The sequence below is a fragment of the Chiloscyllium plagiosum genome, chromosome 28, assembly GCF_004010195.1.
Source record: "Chiloscyllium plagiosum isolate BGI_BamShark_2017 chromosome 28, ASM401019v2, whole genome shotgun sequence".
NCBI lineage: Eukaryota > Metazoa > Chordata > Chondrichthyes > Orectolobiformes > Hemiscylliidae > Chiloscyllium > Chiloscyllium plagiosum.
In genome coordinates, this window is record NC_057737.1 from 18,370,722 (window position 1) to 18,388,792 (window position 18,071).

Consider the following 18,071-nt stretch of genomic DNA (forward strand, 5'->3'; position numbering starts at 1 on the left):
GTTGAAAGATTGGAGCGACTGGGCTTGTATACCCTTGAGTTTAGAAGACTGAGAGAGGATCTGATTGAGACATATAAGATTATTAAAGGATTGGACACTCTGGAGGCAGGAAACATATTTCCGCTGATGGGTGAGTGCCGAACCAGAGGACACAGCTTAAAAATACGAGGTAGACCATTTAGGACAGAGATGAGGAGAAACTTCTTCACCCAGAGAGTGGTGGCTGTGTGGAATGCTCTGCCCCAGAGTGCAGTCTAGGCCCTGTCTCTGGATTCATTTAAGAAAGAGTTGGATAGAGCTCTCAAAGATAGTGGAATCAAGGGTTATGGAGATAAGGCAGGAACAGGGTACTGATTAGGAATGATCAGCCATGATCATGTTGAATGGCGGTACAGACTCGAAGGGCTGAATGGCCTACTCCTGCACCTATTGTCTATTGTCTATTATAAGACAATTATGTCCAATAAACGCCACCCCCCAACATTATGCTGTTGTTTAGATTGAATGGTTAGTTTCATTGATATGAATCTAAGCATTATGAATAACCTGTTAGATTGGGCCTGATCTAATATCTGTATTCTTTGGGTGTCTGCAGAAATAATTATTGGCAAACTGTTTTAATCCCATGTTATGTTGTGACTAACAAGACAGAATTCATACATAAGCCATTATTATTTATTTCATTTTTGTCACAGCTTTGGGGTGATATGGCCAGCTAATTGACACAGAATACTAGGAAAAAGAATGCAGTTAACTAACAGCTTTTATCCTTTTGGGAAACTTTTGTGACTACTTTCTTCTTTTCCTTCCTTTGCTAAACACAGTGAGGTTTCTGGGGGTGGTAAGGGGGGAAGCGGTAAAGGTCCATAGGTGACAGTTTGAGTCACCTGGTTAATCTGTTTGTTCAATTGTACACTGAATGAGAATACTCAGCCAGTGGGAAACCTATTCAGAAATGGCTTCCAAGAATGACTTAAAACTGTTGGCATCTTACCATTGTCTGGTCAATTACGATTGAAGTGTAAACATATGGTTAAGTAGCACTTTAGTTCATTGTGCTTAAAGTTAAGTTTAGTTTATAGACATCCTGTATATGCCTCCAGCATGTGGATACTGAACTTGCCGTATGATTGAGTGCTTAGTCCCTGATACGTGTAAAACACTCTAATGTTTAGTGTGAGCCAGTGAAGGGTTTTATTAATTAATTGACTTACTTTGCTGAAATGATCATTGCAGAGTGCATGCAAGAAGCACATTGAAGTTGTGATAACTTTCCTGGTTTAGGAAAGTTATTTCATATTTTATAAAGCACTCATTGAAATTTTGCTCCGATCAATGCCAATTTTTCAGCCTACTTTAAAACTCCCTGGATTTTAAGATTTGCCCCCTCAAAAATTAGAACATTTGATTTTTCTTTTGGAAACAACTTTCTTCAAAGTAAATGAAATTTTTTTTAACCAGTTCCTCTTTTAAAAATAAGTCAATCATGTGAGATAAAGAAACGACCAGAGCTAACTATTAATCCAGCAAATCACCAAGAATTGTTTGACAGTATCTTCCAAGACCAACAGGTATATGGCAACATCACCACTTGCAAGTTCTGCTCCAAACCATAGATATCTATTCGCACTCTAATATAGAACTGTAACACTGTTGCTTGGTCAAAATTCTGGAACTTTTTTCCTTCCAGCACCTTTTGTGGGGCAATTGGGGTGGATGATAAATGCTATTCCCACCTACTTCATCCACATCCTTTGAAAAAGTTTTATTTTAAGAAGTCCAGTTAGGTAAAGTCCAAAAAATCAGAATGAGAATCAAATGTATTTGGTAAATTTATTCTCCAAACCTTTGATTACTATTTAGAATCCAAGTGGGATTTGAAACTTTTTATCAGAGGTTCAAACCTGTGATTATTCATACTGTTGGGAATTAAACTAATAGTAGGTAATTCTGTGAATTTGATATTGTTGACCTGTCCCACCCCACAGTAAAAATTCAGGGGTCAACTCAACTTCACTGAATTCTGACTTTTGGTTGCTGCATTCTGAGTAGAAATTATGCAGCAAATTGGCATTTCTTGAATGTGAGGGTGAATAACTTCAAGCTATCTTGTCTAGCTGCAGTTTAGAACTCAACAATATAGCTAAGGACTTGAAATATGTCCCTGTCTTCTGTGTGATTTGGGATAACCTAGATCCTGATGGACCATGCTTAATAAAATGGGATTTGTAATTCTGCTGATGTGTAAATTAAGTTGCTCCTTTATTATTTGCATAATTTGTTTGCCTGTTCTTTCAAATTGTGGTGTGGTGGCATGTGTCATGGAAAGGGTGCCACCTTAATGCTTGTTTTATGTTATGAAGTTTTAGCTGTATTTCTTCCTGAGAAAAAAAATCAATATTGAATCAATTTTGAGAAAGTATAGACCATGCATCTTCCTTGAAAAATATTTATTTTGTTGAAGTGTGTATTTAGATGAAGAAGTAAATCATCTTCACAATATTGACTTGATGCCATGTTTAAAATTGAGAAAGTCACATTATAGCCTAAGTAAAATGCAATTTTAGTGTAGAAATACTTAATATATTTGTGTGAAATTAATATTTTTATATCTCTCCATTGGATTAATTAATCTCCATATAAAAATTATAGTATGTGTTATTTATCTTTAAACTTAAAATAAATTATCCCATGTAGCTAAGACTACATTCAGGTGTTGTTCAGCACATTTTTCATTTTATGCTCGCAGACTTCAGTCAATGAAACCCTTCGAAAGGAGTCACTGAAGAAAACAATGATGAAGCAGGTATGTTTCTGTACAAACATTAAACTATTATTTTTAACCTATTGAAAAAAGTATTCATTTTAAATGAATCTAACTGTGACAAATACTAATGATTTTAGCAAATGCCACAGATGGTAAAGCCTCAGTGCGACTGGTGTAACATTGTGATTGACATTCAAATACTGTACAAGAAGATGAGTTTGTACATTTCATATGTAATTACAATAACTTGCATATGCCAGTTTCCTCAACCAAGGAGACATAATAGGGAAGGGAAAGGGTCTGGAATAACAAAGAAAAAAGTTCAGTTATAATGAAATTATATTAAAATGTGATGTTATAGTATTAAATCTGTATATTGCAAACGTGTCGCATCTTGGTAAAATCTGAAGCTACTGTGGTCATAATAGTGGCTCATCTCAAGTGGCTATACAACATTGTTGTTAATGACCAAGATATCCACTAGATTGAGTGCATGTTAAGCTCTCTTATGACCATATGCACATCATGTTGCACTACCCTTTTTTATTAATTTGAACTGCTGTTGATGGTACTACTGATTTTCACATTTTTCACTTTCTCTCTGATATGTATGCTACTTTCAACTCGTCAGCATATCTTCTAGTTAAAAGACGCTGGTAATTCAGTACCAAACAATTTGTTTTGAATGAATAGTCTAATATTTAGATGGGAAACTTGAAATGTCTTGTTGAAATACTAAGATGAATCACAATAAGGTCTTTGGGTTCAGCTTATTTGATTAATTACATTGCACAGTTATACTCTCTAATGCCAAATGCTTTCAATTTAGACTATTTGTGGTTAAATACTGGATTTGTATTTAAGTGACCAAACATGGATTTGTGCCATTCAATTTCAATGATATTTACAAATACAATTTTGATGTGCCTTTGTCAAAAGAAGGCTAGTCATTATTATGCTCATTGAGAAAAGTTAGTTTCCTAAAGTAATTAATCCAGAGAGAACATCTAATTACAATTGAATCTGAAATCGTACAGTAATTCATCCTGTCATAGCAATTGAATGATCAGTGCATGTGTATTGTGGGCATCTGTTTTAAAAAGTATGTAGTTTTGGATGTAGGTTTGCTCACTGAGCTTGAAGGTTCATCTCCAGACGTTTCATCACCCTACTGGGAAACATCTTCAGTGGGCCTCAGGCGAAGCATTGCTGAAAAATTCTTGATTTCTATTTATATGTTTGAGATTTTTTCTATAAATAGAAAGCAGGAATTTTTCAGCAGTGCTTCAGTTGAGGCCCACTGAAGACGTTACCTAGTAGGATGACGAAACATCTAGAAATTAACCTTCAAGCTCAGCGAGCAAACCTACATCAAAAACCTCAACCTGAGTTATAAATCTTCTCAAAACTGGCTAAGTATGTAGTTTTGGTTGTGCAGTTTTGATTCGGTAAAAATAATTTCCCAGGAAACTGCATGGATAAGACAGTCCAAGTAGCCATTTCAGTGCTAAACAAGGAAGGGAATTATTTAAGTAACATAAGGCATCTCAAAATTATTTGCACCTGATTGATTGTTTTGGTGAACAGTCACTTTCAAATGTTCAACTTCTTGAAGTTGCATTTTTATAGTGTTTTTCACAGCTCCAAGTTGCCAAAACTTACTTTCTGAAATGTTGTCATTTACATGAGGCAAGTTAGTGGTGATGGTGATTAAAAGATGGAAGTTTGCTATGATTGTAAGATCATTTTTAATGTTACCAAGTGATTCTAATGAAGCCTTAGACTAGACTATCGGTTTACAATGTGATCAAGCTATACTGTATAAAAACTGCCTTTTGTTTTCATTGGCAGAAAATCACTGACTAATTTTTTAAAGGACGAAGAGAGCAAACTGTAAAGATAGCTCCTGAGGGTCATCTAACCTTTGAAATAAGTCTCCAGAAAAGGTCTTAATTAAATGGCCTAGTGGAGGTGCCCTTCCTTGAATAGCCATGTAGAGACAAAATCATCTGTGGAATTTGCACTTTTTATTTTCTGTGGATCTGCCAAAACCCAAGATCCCTGGCTTCCAGCCTCATTGTGTTTCCAAACTGAAAACTGATCAGAGAGGTATGGTGAAACCAGTTCATCTTGAGTAGGTTTGAATAACCCCGTTGAGTAATAATGACTCTGAACTCTAAATCATACAGGTGGACAGTGGAAGTATTGATCAGATGATCATATGACCAAAACTGACTAGATTTTTAAAAATCCTTTCTTCAAAAAAGAAAGAAGAAACAAGCCAGGTTGGAAAGAGCAGCACACCTCTGTTGGGGAAGTGGGTCTTTCTCCATCTACTCTTACAGTACCATACTGGCTGTTTTTGACTAGCTATGTGGCATTGGCAAAGACATTTTTAAAGTGCTCAACCCAGCAATTATTGCTTCCAGAAGAACTGATAAATAAAGATATGCATCAGCAGAATAGACTTCACATTCTAGAAATGATATGCCTAAACCTTTTTGCCTATCCACCTCCCTCTTCTTTTTGAACATATTAGTATTTCTTTGAATTATGTCTGTGTATAGCACTGGTATAGTTTTAATGTTTCCTGTTTTATGAAGAAAGTCTTTTTCAATGATTAGCTACCAAACATAGACCTTTTTTTTAACAGACTAAGTTAGAAATACAGAAGGCACTGGAGGAAGATTCCACAGTCTATGAATATGACAGTATTTATGATGAACTTCAACAGAAGAAGTTGGAAAGCAGCACAAAGTTGTTGTCTGGTACCAATAAAAAGGTAGATTTTGATGTATGAAATTAACTTTTTTTTTATACAGCTGAGCTTCCCTGTTCTTAAAACAAAATTCCAACACACTTTCAATGCCCCAATCTTCTTCCTTAAACTTTCCATACCAAGGGTGTAAGAGAGCTGTTAGCGAAGCACGTCATTAGTCGTCTGACATACTGCTGTGAACAACCCATTAGGTGGTACATTAAACTAGAATGCAGTTTTATCCAGTGTTGTTTTGTCTTTCTGATCTTATAAATGTTGAATTGAATTGAATTTATTGTCACGTGTACTGAGGTGCAGTGAAAACTTTGTCTTGTGAGCAGTACAGGCAGATCACAGAGTTAAGTAGCATAGATAGTAAATAATAGGTAAACAGCGGCAAAAACAAAAACACAGGTACAGGTGAAAGTTAAGAGTTTGAGAGTCCATTCAGTATTCTAACAACATAGGGTAGAAACTGTTACGAAACTGGCTGGTGCGTGTGTTCAGGCTTCTGTACCTTCTCCCCGATGGTAAAGGTTGTAGAAAAACATTCTTAAAGATCCCTCCCAGGGTGGGATGGATCTTTAAGAATACTGACAGCCCTTCCTTGACAGCGGGCTTGGCAGATAGTTTCTGTAGATGGGAGGTTGGTCTTTGTGATTGTCTGTGTCGAGTTCACCACTCTCTGTAACCGTCTCTGATCTTGAATGGTACAGTTGCCATACCAGGTAGTGATACATCCAGACAGAATGCTCTTAATGGCGCACCTATAAAAATTAGCAAGAGTATTCACTGTCATGCCAAATTTCCTCAGCTGCCTGAGGAAGAAGGGACGTTGTTGGGTCATTATAACTAGTTTGTCCACATGAAAAATCCAAGAAAGCTTGTTGTGGATGATCACTCCCAGGAGATTGAAACTCTCCACTCATTCCACCTCTGTGCTGTTAATGTGTAGGGGGGCATGAGTAACATCCCACTGAAAATCAATAAGGAGTTCCTTGGTATATAAATGAGTGGACACCTGAAAACCTTAAGTTAAATCAAAACATATTCGGACGTAGCAAATTTAATGTGCAAAATATTTTGTTTCACGCAGTCTGGAGTGTCCTGACTGGAATCCTTTTCTTTAACTTTGTTCATGAGATGTGTCTGTTTCCATGCTGTACATCTCTATGACTATAACCACATTGCAATGCATCTGAAATCGCATGTAGGCTAGACTAGGTCAGAACATTGGTGAACCAGGTGGAGGCTTACAACAATTAGCAGTGGTTGTGTAGTTACCATTGGCTAGCTTTTTATTCCAGATTGTTATTAAATGCAAATTTCACAATCTGTCATGGTGGGATTCGAACCCATTCAAACCCATGTCTCCTGAACATTAGCCTGGTGTTCTTGATCACTAGTCCAGTGATGTTGCTGTTACACCATAGGTTCCTATTGAGACAGGTTCTGTTTAGATGTCCATGAGGGCATTGAATTCAAGTAATGTGCAAAAAAGGGGAAAATGCACAATGTTTAGATGCAAAATATTTGTAGGAAAGAAGTGCAGACACAACTGTCCAAATGACACTTCCTGTGCCATAACCATTCTGAGATATGCAGGAGATTAGACAAGACTTGTGGAGAGGGAAACAGGTTTAATGTTCAGAATTCTCTCAGGTTGACATGGCTGTCGTCTATTGGTCAGGTACCTGATTGGGAAGGCTTAACAGAATTGCGTGACTTTCCTAGCCATATATGGTCTTTTGCATGATTTAGGTCCATGACGTTGGAGGTCTTGTCATGGAGAGTTGCCAGTCGTTCAGAGACCAGTAATTCCTCATGCTAATTCCAGCAGTGGCAGCCAACAACATTGCACCTGCCAGTGACCCAGGATCATCATGCGATTTTAAGTTAAAGATATCTGAGGCTGGATGGGATTACATGAGGGGAAGGAACAGAGTTGAGGGGGCAGCACAGTTATCAACACCCAGGTCAAACTTGGGCCCGTCAATCAAGCCAGATTGCCTAATAATCCTGTTCCCCATCCCCAGAAGCCACTGGCAATCAGTAGGGCTTGCTGAATGGTTTTCCAAGGGTTCAGGAATCTATGAATCAGGACTCACTGAACTGCATGCGCTCAGGGTCAATTGACTTATTAATGAGCCTAATATTTCGGCAGTAGTAGCCAGGAATCTCACATCAGCTGTTGTCATGCTCCCACCAAATCAGTTATGTTTCACTGCCACTATAAGTGCATTGGGGCCCCTCTGGTTATTAAGTGCACTCAGCCGCCATGTTTCTCACTATGGGGCTACATTATATCCAGTAATCAGCCTGAAACATGAAGTCTGGTTCTCTCTTCACAAGTATTGTCTGACATGCTGAGTACTTCCACTGTTTTCTGTTATTTAATATTTGATCCTTGGCAGAGGAAGCTTGATATATATTAAACATATGTGTGAAAAATCCCATAACCTGCTGTGCAATTATAAGCATTATGCTGCCAGGGAGATGACTCTTTTTTTAAAATAAGATGAAGTAATCCATCTGTTAATGAAGTTAACCGACTCATTTTGCTAATGTCTTTAATTGGTGAAAAATAGACTGAAAGGCCATTTAAACTTTGGTTATTGAGGTGCTTTAAGCATGAAATATATTAGGAAGAATTGATAAATAGTAATAAAATGCTCTGTGAAATTACTATTGCTCAATAATTATTTTGTTTTGGATATTCGTATATAGTTAGAAATTTCTCAGAGAAAGTGATTGTGCGTGTAATTTGCTTGAGGTACAAAGTTTTACTGCTATTTATAATTTTATTTTTTTCCTAACTTTTGTTTCTGAGCATTGATGCAAGGCTGGGACATTCTCCATGGTAATAGTACCTCTACAAATCAGAATCCACTTGCCGGCCATCCACATTCTCCTCCTGTACAATATAAATGTTATTTAATAGCAAACCTTGGGAATTTTTGTGAATTGTCCTGATGCGTTCAAGACAGTTGTCTTTCAGCAATATTCAAGTTCTGTGTAGTTAAACGATTATTTAGTTTTCTTTCAAAAAAAACACTTGAAATTTGTTTTTAAATTGAAACTTATTTATAGATAGTTTAACTACTTTCCTTTTTGTCTAGATTACTTCGCGAAAATAAATGTTTATTTTTTGCACAATTGACCATTTAAGCTAAACTTAAAGCATTTGACCCAGATTTTAATGTAGTAATATCAATGCTGGTCCATTTCAAAACTATTAGTTATACTCTAGTATTCTGAAGTGAGAAAATGGGCAAGCATCTGGGTAATAAGTCTGAGCATTTCTGCAATGCTGCCTTTCTTTGAATAATATTCAGGAAATTATTATCTATTTTGTCCCCGAGACCAAACTGCAAACCATTACTGACGTTTATATAAACAGTATAATTGGGAGGCTAAAGCAAATTTGAAAAATAATAGCTCATATGTCACAAAACTATGCCTTCAATACCATCCTTTCGTTAAGAATGTCCGTTATGGAATGCAGATAATACTTTTATGTCCTGTTTTTCAATTGACCATCTTTTCACTTCAGGATGGGATTTTGGTCTCCTCCTTTGCAGCAATCTCTACCTGTAATATAACATTTTCATTGTAGTATCAGTTAATAACAAAGACACTAAGTATTCTGGGAATAGTTCATGCGTAATATGTGGCAGTTAGAAATAGACTTCAGACTAATAATTTAAGTTTTATCAATTTCTGTTCTTGGTGGTCTGTGTTCATATTTGTAAAATTTAAAACCCGATTTTAGTTCAAGACTAAGTTACAATTTCTATCCCCCACATTATCTTTAAAGCCCAAGTACATTGATAACTTACTAAAAGCTGTAGGAGAGCGCAAAAAAGAACAAGACAGAAGGATGGAACGAAAAATCCAAAAGGAAAGAGAGGCTGAAGGAGAGAAGTATATGGACAAAGATGCATTTGTCACTTCTGCATACAAAAAGAAACTCCAGGAGCAAGCAGAGGAGAAGGAACAAGAACGCAGAGAGGCAGAAAGAGAGGGTGAGCTATAATATCTGTACACAAAGAGTGCTCAGAAACACTGTTCCCAGCTTTTATAATCCAGGTATTTCAAACAGCGGGATATAACCAGTATTCAAAGTATGCTCAAGATTGCATTTGTTTTGAAAAGGGATAATCATCTTAAAATATTCTTTTCAGATAGTAGGTTCTGACTTAACGTTTTATGCTCCAGAAGAGTTACAACTTTGAGTGTATGTAATAGAGGACTAAACAGGAGTTTATTTGCCTAAAAATAACTTTCTGGTGATCTCTGCAAATGATTTGCGTGACCCCAGATCAGCAAGGTGCACCTAAAGAGGTAATACTGACCTTGGACCTTTTTGAGGGATGCATTGAATGTGCACCATATAACCTTGCAGGTGAGCTGTAACTCCTAAACAAAAACTCCACACAAAAACTAAAAAGGCCTCCTAAGAAGCAATCTATTTGGGCCTCCAAATGCAATCTTATAGCATTCCTTTCATTATTCATTGCATGTTATAGAGGTGTGCTAAGATTTCATTAAAACTAATGAGTTTATAGTTTTTAGCACAAGGATTTGCTTTACTTCGCTAACACAGAAGAAGCACTGATTGCAATTATAAGTAGCTACGTTAAATATCATCATAGCTATAAATACAATTAGGAATTTTCATTTGTTGTTTTTCTTTACATTGAAGGCTAGTACCAAGGCAACAAGTGGTGTGGCACAACAGAATAGGAAGAAAATGTCTGAAAAGTAAAACAACAGTTATAACAAGGCAATGCTAACAAGCAGAGGGCAGTGTAACTACACATATGTGCACAAAAACTGCAATGCCTGAGGAAAAGTACAGATAGAGAAAAATTGTGCAATGCTAAGGAAGTAGTGTATGCAATTTCTATACCTTTTACCACTGTAAAGCTACCCAGGCACGCCACCTAATTCAGACTTAAAGCTGATTTAGACAACGGAAGAATATGTTTGCTAAGTTTTGAAGTAAGACATGAGAAAAATATGCAATATGTTATGCAAATGCGATATCATTTTGGATTGTTTTTAACAACGTCATTAATGTAACACAGTGTTCTATGAATTGCAAACTTGTAGATAATTTCTGTGCTGAGAATGCAGGGCCAAGTGATTGGAGTCCTCTTAATTTTGTAATGTAAAGTTATATATTTATTTGAGAGATTTTTTTTCCCAAAAGGCTGTTTTGGCTGCCAAGAATATAGGAAGTCAGTAATACCTTGCCTGATTGTCATTGTGTATATACTTAGTTATAAATCAAATAAATCAAAAATTTTCAAGGATTTAATACCAATCATTCTTTCATTAAATTAGAAGGTATTGAAGCTGCTTGACACAATATATTTTAGTGGTTCTGTGCAAGTAGAAATGTTTGCTATTACAAACTGATCCACTATTTGAACTTTCGAATGTAAAAAGCAGCGAAGCAAATTGTTTTCAGATCTTAAAATTTTGTTGGCTGTATTCTAAATGCTGCATTTTAAGGAAATGTTAACACAGAAGATTATGTTTGAATATTTGCTAAAAATGTTCAAAAAAAGTGCAGAATTTGTTTGGTCCCATTATTTCACTTTTGAAATAAATATATGGAATTCGTTATTTTTCTTATCTATCTTTTTTCTAAGAAAAGTCAGTTTCCAATCATAACTGTTTGGCTACTTTATTGTAGTTTGAGCTTGAAGCCTAGAAATACACAACATTCTTGCCTTAAAATTAACTGTGAGACTGCAATTGACCTGGCATATTATTTGAGAGAAGTTAAGAATATGTGGCCTTTAGAGTAATCAAATTTAGTAACAGAATATTACTTGTGTGACACAATACAACCATACTAATTATAAAATCATGGCTTCCCATGAGTGGTATCACTGGAAATTTCCTGGTTTATTATTAAATTAGAAAGTATTGAAGCTGCTTTACGTGATATATTTTAGTGATTCTGTGCAAGTAGAAATGGCTATTACATACTGATGCATTATTTGACTCTAATATTTTATTTTATTCTTATTAGCTTCTTTGGATGTAACAAAACAGAAAGACCTCAGTGGTTTCTATCGGCACTTCTTGAATCAGAAAGTGGGTGAAGAGTCAATTCCAGAATGCAGCATTCGTGGAACCAAAGGGTAAGTTGTACAGTTTTACTGCAGTATTAGAGGAGAAAGTGAGGTCTGCAGATGCTGGAGATCAAAGTTGAAACTTTATTGCTGGAACAGCACAGCAGGTCAGAGCATTCGTGGAACCAAAGGGTAAGTTGTACAGTTTTACTGCAGTATTAGTCCATTCCTGAAGAAGGGCTTATGCCCAAAAAGTCGATTCTCCTGCTCCTTTGATGCTGTCTGACCTGCTGTGCTTTTCCAGCAGCACATTTTTAAACTCTGATCTCCAGCATCTGCAGTCCTCACTCTCTCCCTGCAGTTTTAGTCCATCCAAGCAAGTCTCCCAGAATTTATATGCTGAAAGCTAAAGGTATCAAATTACAACATAGGACTTGCATAAAATATTTGACCCCATAAAACTAAACCAAATATGGTATTTAGGTCATATTTAATTCTCACAAGCTATTTCCAGGAATATGAGAATTAATTCCATAATGCTTAATTGCATATCAATGTGTTTCATTAGATGCAGGTGAAGGACTTCCAATACTTTTGAGCGTCTGTGTGAAGGTTTAGCCTTACAATGTTTCATGTAAACAAGTGGAAGACTGGCTCCAGTATCATCCTTCTCCAGCTAGTTATCCAGATGAGAACAACACCTTTCCAAACCATCCATGAATTTCAATGATGAATATTAAAAGATTGATTTCTCAAAGTTTGAATAATTCATAACTACGAATTCCACTTTATCAACCCAAAAAATTGGTGATCCTGAGCTTTCTTTGTTTAATTTTTGTTTACTTAATGCATTGTCACAATTACTATAGATCTTGGCGTCTTAAGATGACTAAATCTTTCTTGCCCACTTAGCATGTAAGTTGATTTATTTTTCTCTCAACTCCTTTTAGCCATGGTCTGTATTATTAGTGGATCTCAATTTTTCACCCTGCAAAAGGATGTTTTACTTCCTAATATTTTTAAAATTGGGTCCAAATGGATCAAACAGGCAATATCAGCCTTGTCGCAAAGATGCAGGAGAGTTTTAAGATGCATCCACAAAGACCATATACTGTGCAGTGAACAACAAAATGGCATGCAACCACAATATTGTTTCATATATATATATATATATATTCAGCTTATAAATTGACCTGTTTTTATGAGGCTTTGATAGTAAATGTATACGCTGACATCTAGAGTATACTGATATCTTATGTGATTCCATGTAGCCCTTTCTGATCAGAATAGTGCAGATATCAGTTGTTGAATGGGTTTTTTGGAGAATAAGTTGAAGATAGAACTTTCTGTGCATTACCCAAACCCCAAAACTGCCTCAAATGATATTTCCAATTTCTACAAAAATTCAGAAATTTTGATTAGCCTAATTGTGATTGGTACTAGTGGAGACTGGCAGCAGCATCCTGCCAATAATTATCTCTTATTGGTATTATGCATTAAACCATGTTAGACACTAATACTTAACCACCAAGTTACAGTTAATAAAGTGAAAAGTCATGTTAACAGAACTGTTCACTAAATCTGACCTATTGAAAACATCCACTGTTGGTAAGAATAACTACTAAATCATTGTGAATGTTGATTTAACTATTCAGATACTGAGGTGTATAAATGTGATCCTATCTTTTACCACTTAGCAACTTTATGGGGAAAAGTTGATTATTCTATTGTCGAAACGTTTTCTTCATCATCCTGTTCAGACCTTTTTTGACATGTCTCTGGGATGGGCAGGACCTAAACATGGACCTTCTGACTGAGAGGTCAGGCATTATCATTGCATCACATGTCTTAAATACCAAACTTTATATTAATGTAGTATATTTACTGAATTAAGTCAAGGAAAACAAGAATTGTATCTTAATATAATTCATATCAAGTGCTAATCCGACCCACTCTAAGGAGCTAAAAATAGAAGAACCAGAAAATCGACTTGCAACTGTTGAAAGAATGGCAGAAATAATGCCCAAGATTAAGTCACCTTCATACCCCCTCAACCATGAGGCCATTATAGCATGGGAATGCCAGGTAGTGGAGAAAAGAAATAAATCAATTGAATATAATATTGATTTTAAAAATATGAACAGATTGGTTGAATACCAATCTATTGGTTTCTGGTCTCTAGTAAATTCTTCATTCTTGGCTTACTGCTACAGAATGGGGATTGAAAAGTGCTTTGTTGACCAGGAAGATCAACCTCTGTCGTCTTTGATGAGGTCGAGCAGCTAGTGGCTTCAGAGAAAGTTGGGGAGAAATGTTTTAAATATAGATGCAACTTATTTATTTCTTTAAATGATTTCTGATGAGAATAGTTCTCCAAAATGTATTGCTCAGAACAGATTAAGTCTGTACTTATCGGAAGTGTTACTTGATAAAAATTATGTGTTTGCAAATTTCTACAAAACTGCTTTTGTTCCAGTGGTCATATTTAATGGTTAGTCTGATTGATTTGACTCCTATGGTCTATCCCTGTAAGGTTCAGGGTGAAGCTATAAACTTACATACAGTATATAAATTAGAAAGTTGTGAACACTATTAAAACTGTCAGTATTCAATCTCAATTTTTTTCATGTTTTGTGTCAGTTTACTACTGAATTGCAGTGGGTTGAAATAAGCAGCCTGATGTGAGCCCATGTCACTTTGTGGCCAAGAAATAAAAATCCACATGTTTTGAGCAAAGAACTTCACCTCGCACATGAACTGAATTGGAGAATCTGAAACCATGAGCACTCAGAGAATTTTGTTTGCAATGTAACACACTCTAGTCTATTTCAAATAAGATTATTATGGGCCATCGATTGAGGGAAAAGTATTATTGGAGTGATTACTTTATTTAAAATAACCACCTGATCAATTAATATATTTCAGAGTCATGTGAAATCTTTTCCACAACAATTCTAGGCTGACGCGAATTTTTAAAATTGGTACTGCATTATTGGCTTGCAGAACAGAAAGCATTGATGCTTATCTTGTTGTGATTGGCAGTGTAACTATTTCTTATCCATTAAATGAAAAATGGTAGATAAAGTGGGTTCTGACCTACACCGTTGCCCAACACCCAAGTGAGGAATCAGCCCAATATCTGTTCAGCAAAGTCCCTGTGAGAGAACCCAGATTAAGTAATTTAATGAAGAACGAAAGCAAAATACTCCAGATTCTTGCAGTATAAAATAAAAACAGAAAGTGCTGGAAAGCACAAGCCTTACAGCATCTATGGAGAGACAAATTTAATTAACATTTTGAGTCTAATATTATTCCTTCTTAGAACTCTGTGAGAAGTAGCCTGTACATAACATTGAATGTACGTACATAGAGCTTTGATTTAACTGTCCAGTAGTAGTAACCTACTAGATTTATATCGCATTGTTCAGCATGGTGTTTGTCACACATCTAATGAAGCCTGAAATTTTAGAAATCAGACATGTGATCATGTTCAAATATCCGTGATTTAATGCTTAGCTTGATTAGTTTGTATAAATGCTGACAGTTACTGCTGAAACCTCTGTAGGATGAAGTAGATGAGCTCTGTTGCTGACCTCTCGAGAGAACTAGGTAGTTGTCCTATTTTGCCATCCTGTTCATTAATTTCTGTCCGCACGTTATGGACAATCCCATAACTGTCTAATGATTATTTGATTGGAGATTTGGGATAGAGGGAGAAGTGAGTAAGCAAGATCAAATTGGCTCCAAATGATATTGTTGGCAGTAGGAGATTGGAAGTGAGTGGTTCATTATTAAACTGAAAAATAAGATAATTAATTTAGCTCAAAGAACATACTGCAGTTTGGCAAGGGCTAAGCATCCGAAAACGTGTGAAGAACTGCTGGCTTTTAACTGATAAATAGGCTGATAAGTATTGCCTTAAGAGTACTGCTAAATTGGCTGGCTTATTTTTTAGTTTAATAATGATGAATCTCCTGTTGCCAATGATGTCACCTTGGAGTCAATGTGGCTGTTGTTTTGGAGTCTTTTACATCATGATGGATCTTTGCATGCGAAGCACATGCTTCACTAAGAGTGATATCATGTATGCATGTGCTGTTAGCAAGCTAGTCTCCAGGTGGATTTTTTTCCCATCTAGTGAAAATGAATTTGTTATTGTGTGTTAAGCAATTGATAAAGCTGACCTTAGAATAGTGGATGTCATTAATTTGACAGTTTAGTATGCTGTGAAGTTGTTGACAAAATTTAAATTTGATCTGGTTAAGGTCAGAAAGTTAAAACATGATCTGTTTTACAGCAATAACATTCTGTACCCTGAGAACACACAGGAATTAAAGCTGGAAATTGTGAAATCTAGCTGGCACCAGAGCAATTTCTTAACTTTTGTTCACATTGGATTTTGTGTCCTGTGATGCAGTTTCTCTGAATTAGAGTTGATTTCCTGAAAGAGAAAATTTCTTTATGTTTTGTTTAAATCATTTTTTATGTTTTCAAAATCTCAAGAAATGTTCTTATTTAATATATACACTAAAAGATTGAAGCTACATCACCTTCTGGAAAAAGCTTTTATCAGGTTCCTTTAATTCAATTGATTCTGATCATTTACTTAGTGAATAAAGAATATTTATAAGGTGGAAATTTTAAATACCTGACAGTGGTTTTATTTATTAGACCTAATTTTCTTTATTTGCCTCCTCAGTGTGAAGGAAGAACAATCTGTAAACTATCCTAATGAAAGTGACTGTCAAAATCCTGCTGTCATATCAAGGGGATCAATGTCTGTGAATGAACAAAACCCTGATGCAGACAGTGACTTTGAAATTGATAGTGAAGATGACAAAGCTAAAAATGGTCAGAGAAAATTGGCTTCCAAAACAAGAAATGATGACAGTTCTGATAATAATGAAGAAAAGGGAACAGCTCGTCAATACAGAAGGCATGTTGGGTCCTCTAGTGAGGAAGAACAAAGTCATCATCAACATATGAGTTATTCCCATAAAGAAGGAAAAAGTGAGAAAAGCAAGAGGCATTCTAAGAGCTATAGAGATAAGGAAAAAAGCTTCAGAAATAAGGAAAGTTCTGGTCATAAAGCGCACTCACATGTAAAGGGCAAGTATAAAGAAAAAGATCATCACAGAAAGGAGAGAGAACATGAAAGATACAAGGATGGCAAAGAACAGAAGAGAATCAAGGAGGAAAAATGTAAAGATAAGGACTACAACAGTGGAAGGGATGTGAGACACAGAGATTATGGAGAGAAGCATAAAGAAAGGGATGAGCAAACAGATGAAAAACTCCAAGAACGAGAGCGAAGCAAAATGGAAAAGTATGCAAAGAAAAATGACAGAAGAAAGGAAGAAAAGTACAGAGAACACAAAGAAGAGGGAAAATGGGACAAGATTATTAGTGAAAGGGAAAAAGAAAAAGACACCTTTGAAAGAACTGATAAGAAATATGGAAGCAGTGATATGAGGGAAGATAGCTCAGAGAAAGAAAAACATGGAAAACATGATCATAAGAGAGCACTATCTGAAGAGAAAAAAATTGAAGAACTGAGTGTGGAAACCAGAGATAATGAAGAAAAGGGAAAAAGTATGAATTTGCTGAGTGAGCAAAAACCAAAAGATGATACAGAAAAACAAATAGATGGAGCTGCGATGTCCCAACCAGTTAGTAAATTTGTGAAGCGCAGCAACCAAGAGACTATTACATCCGCAAAAGAGCGATACCTTGCAAGGCAGATGAACAGAGCTTTAACAAAGTCATATATCGAACCAGAAGAAACTGACTAATTTTATTAGGACTGCTAACTACAAAAAATCAGATTTTAAATATATAAAATAACCTTTTGAATGTTTTTGTGAAGTCTTGTATGAAACCATGGCAACTATTAAAAATGATTTTCACTTAATAGCAAGAGAAATTCATTGTGACTACACGAGTATAAAATAATTAACATGTCACTTTTGAATTGGAGGTGTCGGTGTTGGACTGGGATGGACAAAGTTAAAAATCACACAACACCAGGTTACAGTCCATATGGACCTATTGGACTATAACCTGGTGTTGTGTGGTTTTTAACTTTGATCAATTTTGAAACCTCATTTTACTGTATGTATATAAGAACATTTTAAGGCAAAGTATCTATTATTAATTGTCTAGTAACTGCAGAAGTATGCACTTTGGTGTTTAAACATATCCTACTAAACTTAGAACAAAACTTCTTAAAAATACTAGCAAAGATACTGCAGCAATTGCAGATGATTATAGATCAATGTGATTTTATATGCATCATCAAACTAAACCTGTGCAGTGGGAACCTGTTGTAGCTTAAATATTTTGAGTTTTCCCATGAGGTTGATATTCTTCAAAGTGGAAAAACTTTGTCACCTGGTGTTTTATGACGATAATAAAAAAATGCTCGAACCTCGATCTTCAGCTTGCTTCCTTAGCAGGC

The 18,071-nt window shown here is 35.8% G+C and overlaps 1 protein-coding gene across 1 annotated transcript in view; it reads left to right on the plus strand.

The window, feature by feature from the left end:
• Positions 1 to 17,525, plus strand: part of nsrp1 (nuclear speckle splicing regulatory protein 1) — a 49,993-nt gene extending 32,468 nt beyond the window's left edge. The window contains exons 3-7 of the mRNA XM_043718423.1: positions 2,750 to 2,806; positions 5,421 to 5,549; positions 9,343 to 9,550; positions 11,572 to 11,683; positions 16,314 to 17,525. Of these exons, the coding sequence (XP_043574358.1) occupies positions 2,750 to 2,806; positions 5,421 to 5,549; positions 9,343 to 9,550; positions 11,572 to 11,683; positions 16,314 to 17,406 (1,599 nt within the window). The 3' untranslated portion in view covers positions 17,407 to 17,525. The remainder of the gene's footprint in view (positions 1 to 2,749; positions 2,807 to 5,420; positions 5,550 to 9,342; positions 9,551 to 11,571; positions 11,684 to 16,313) is intronic.
• Positions 17,526 to 18,071: the final 546 nt, after the last annotated feature.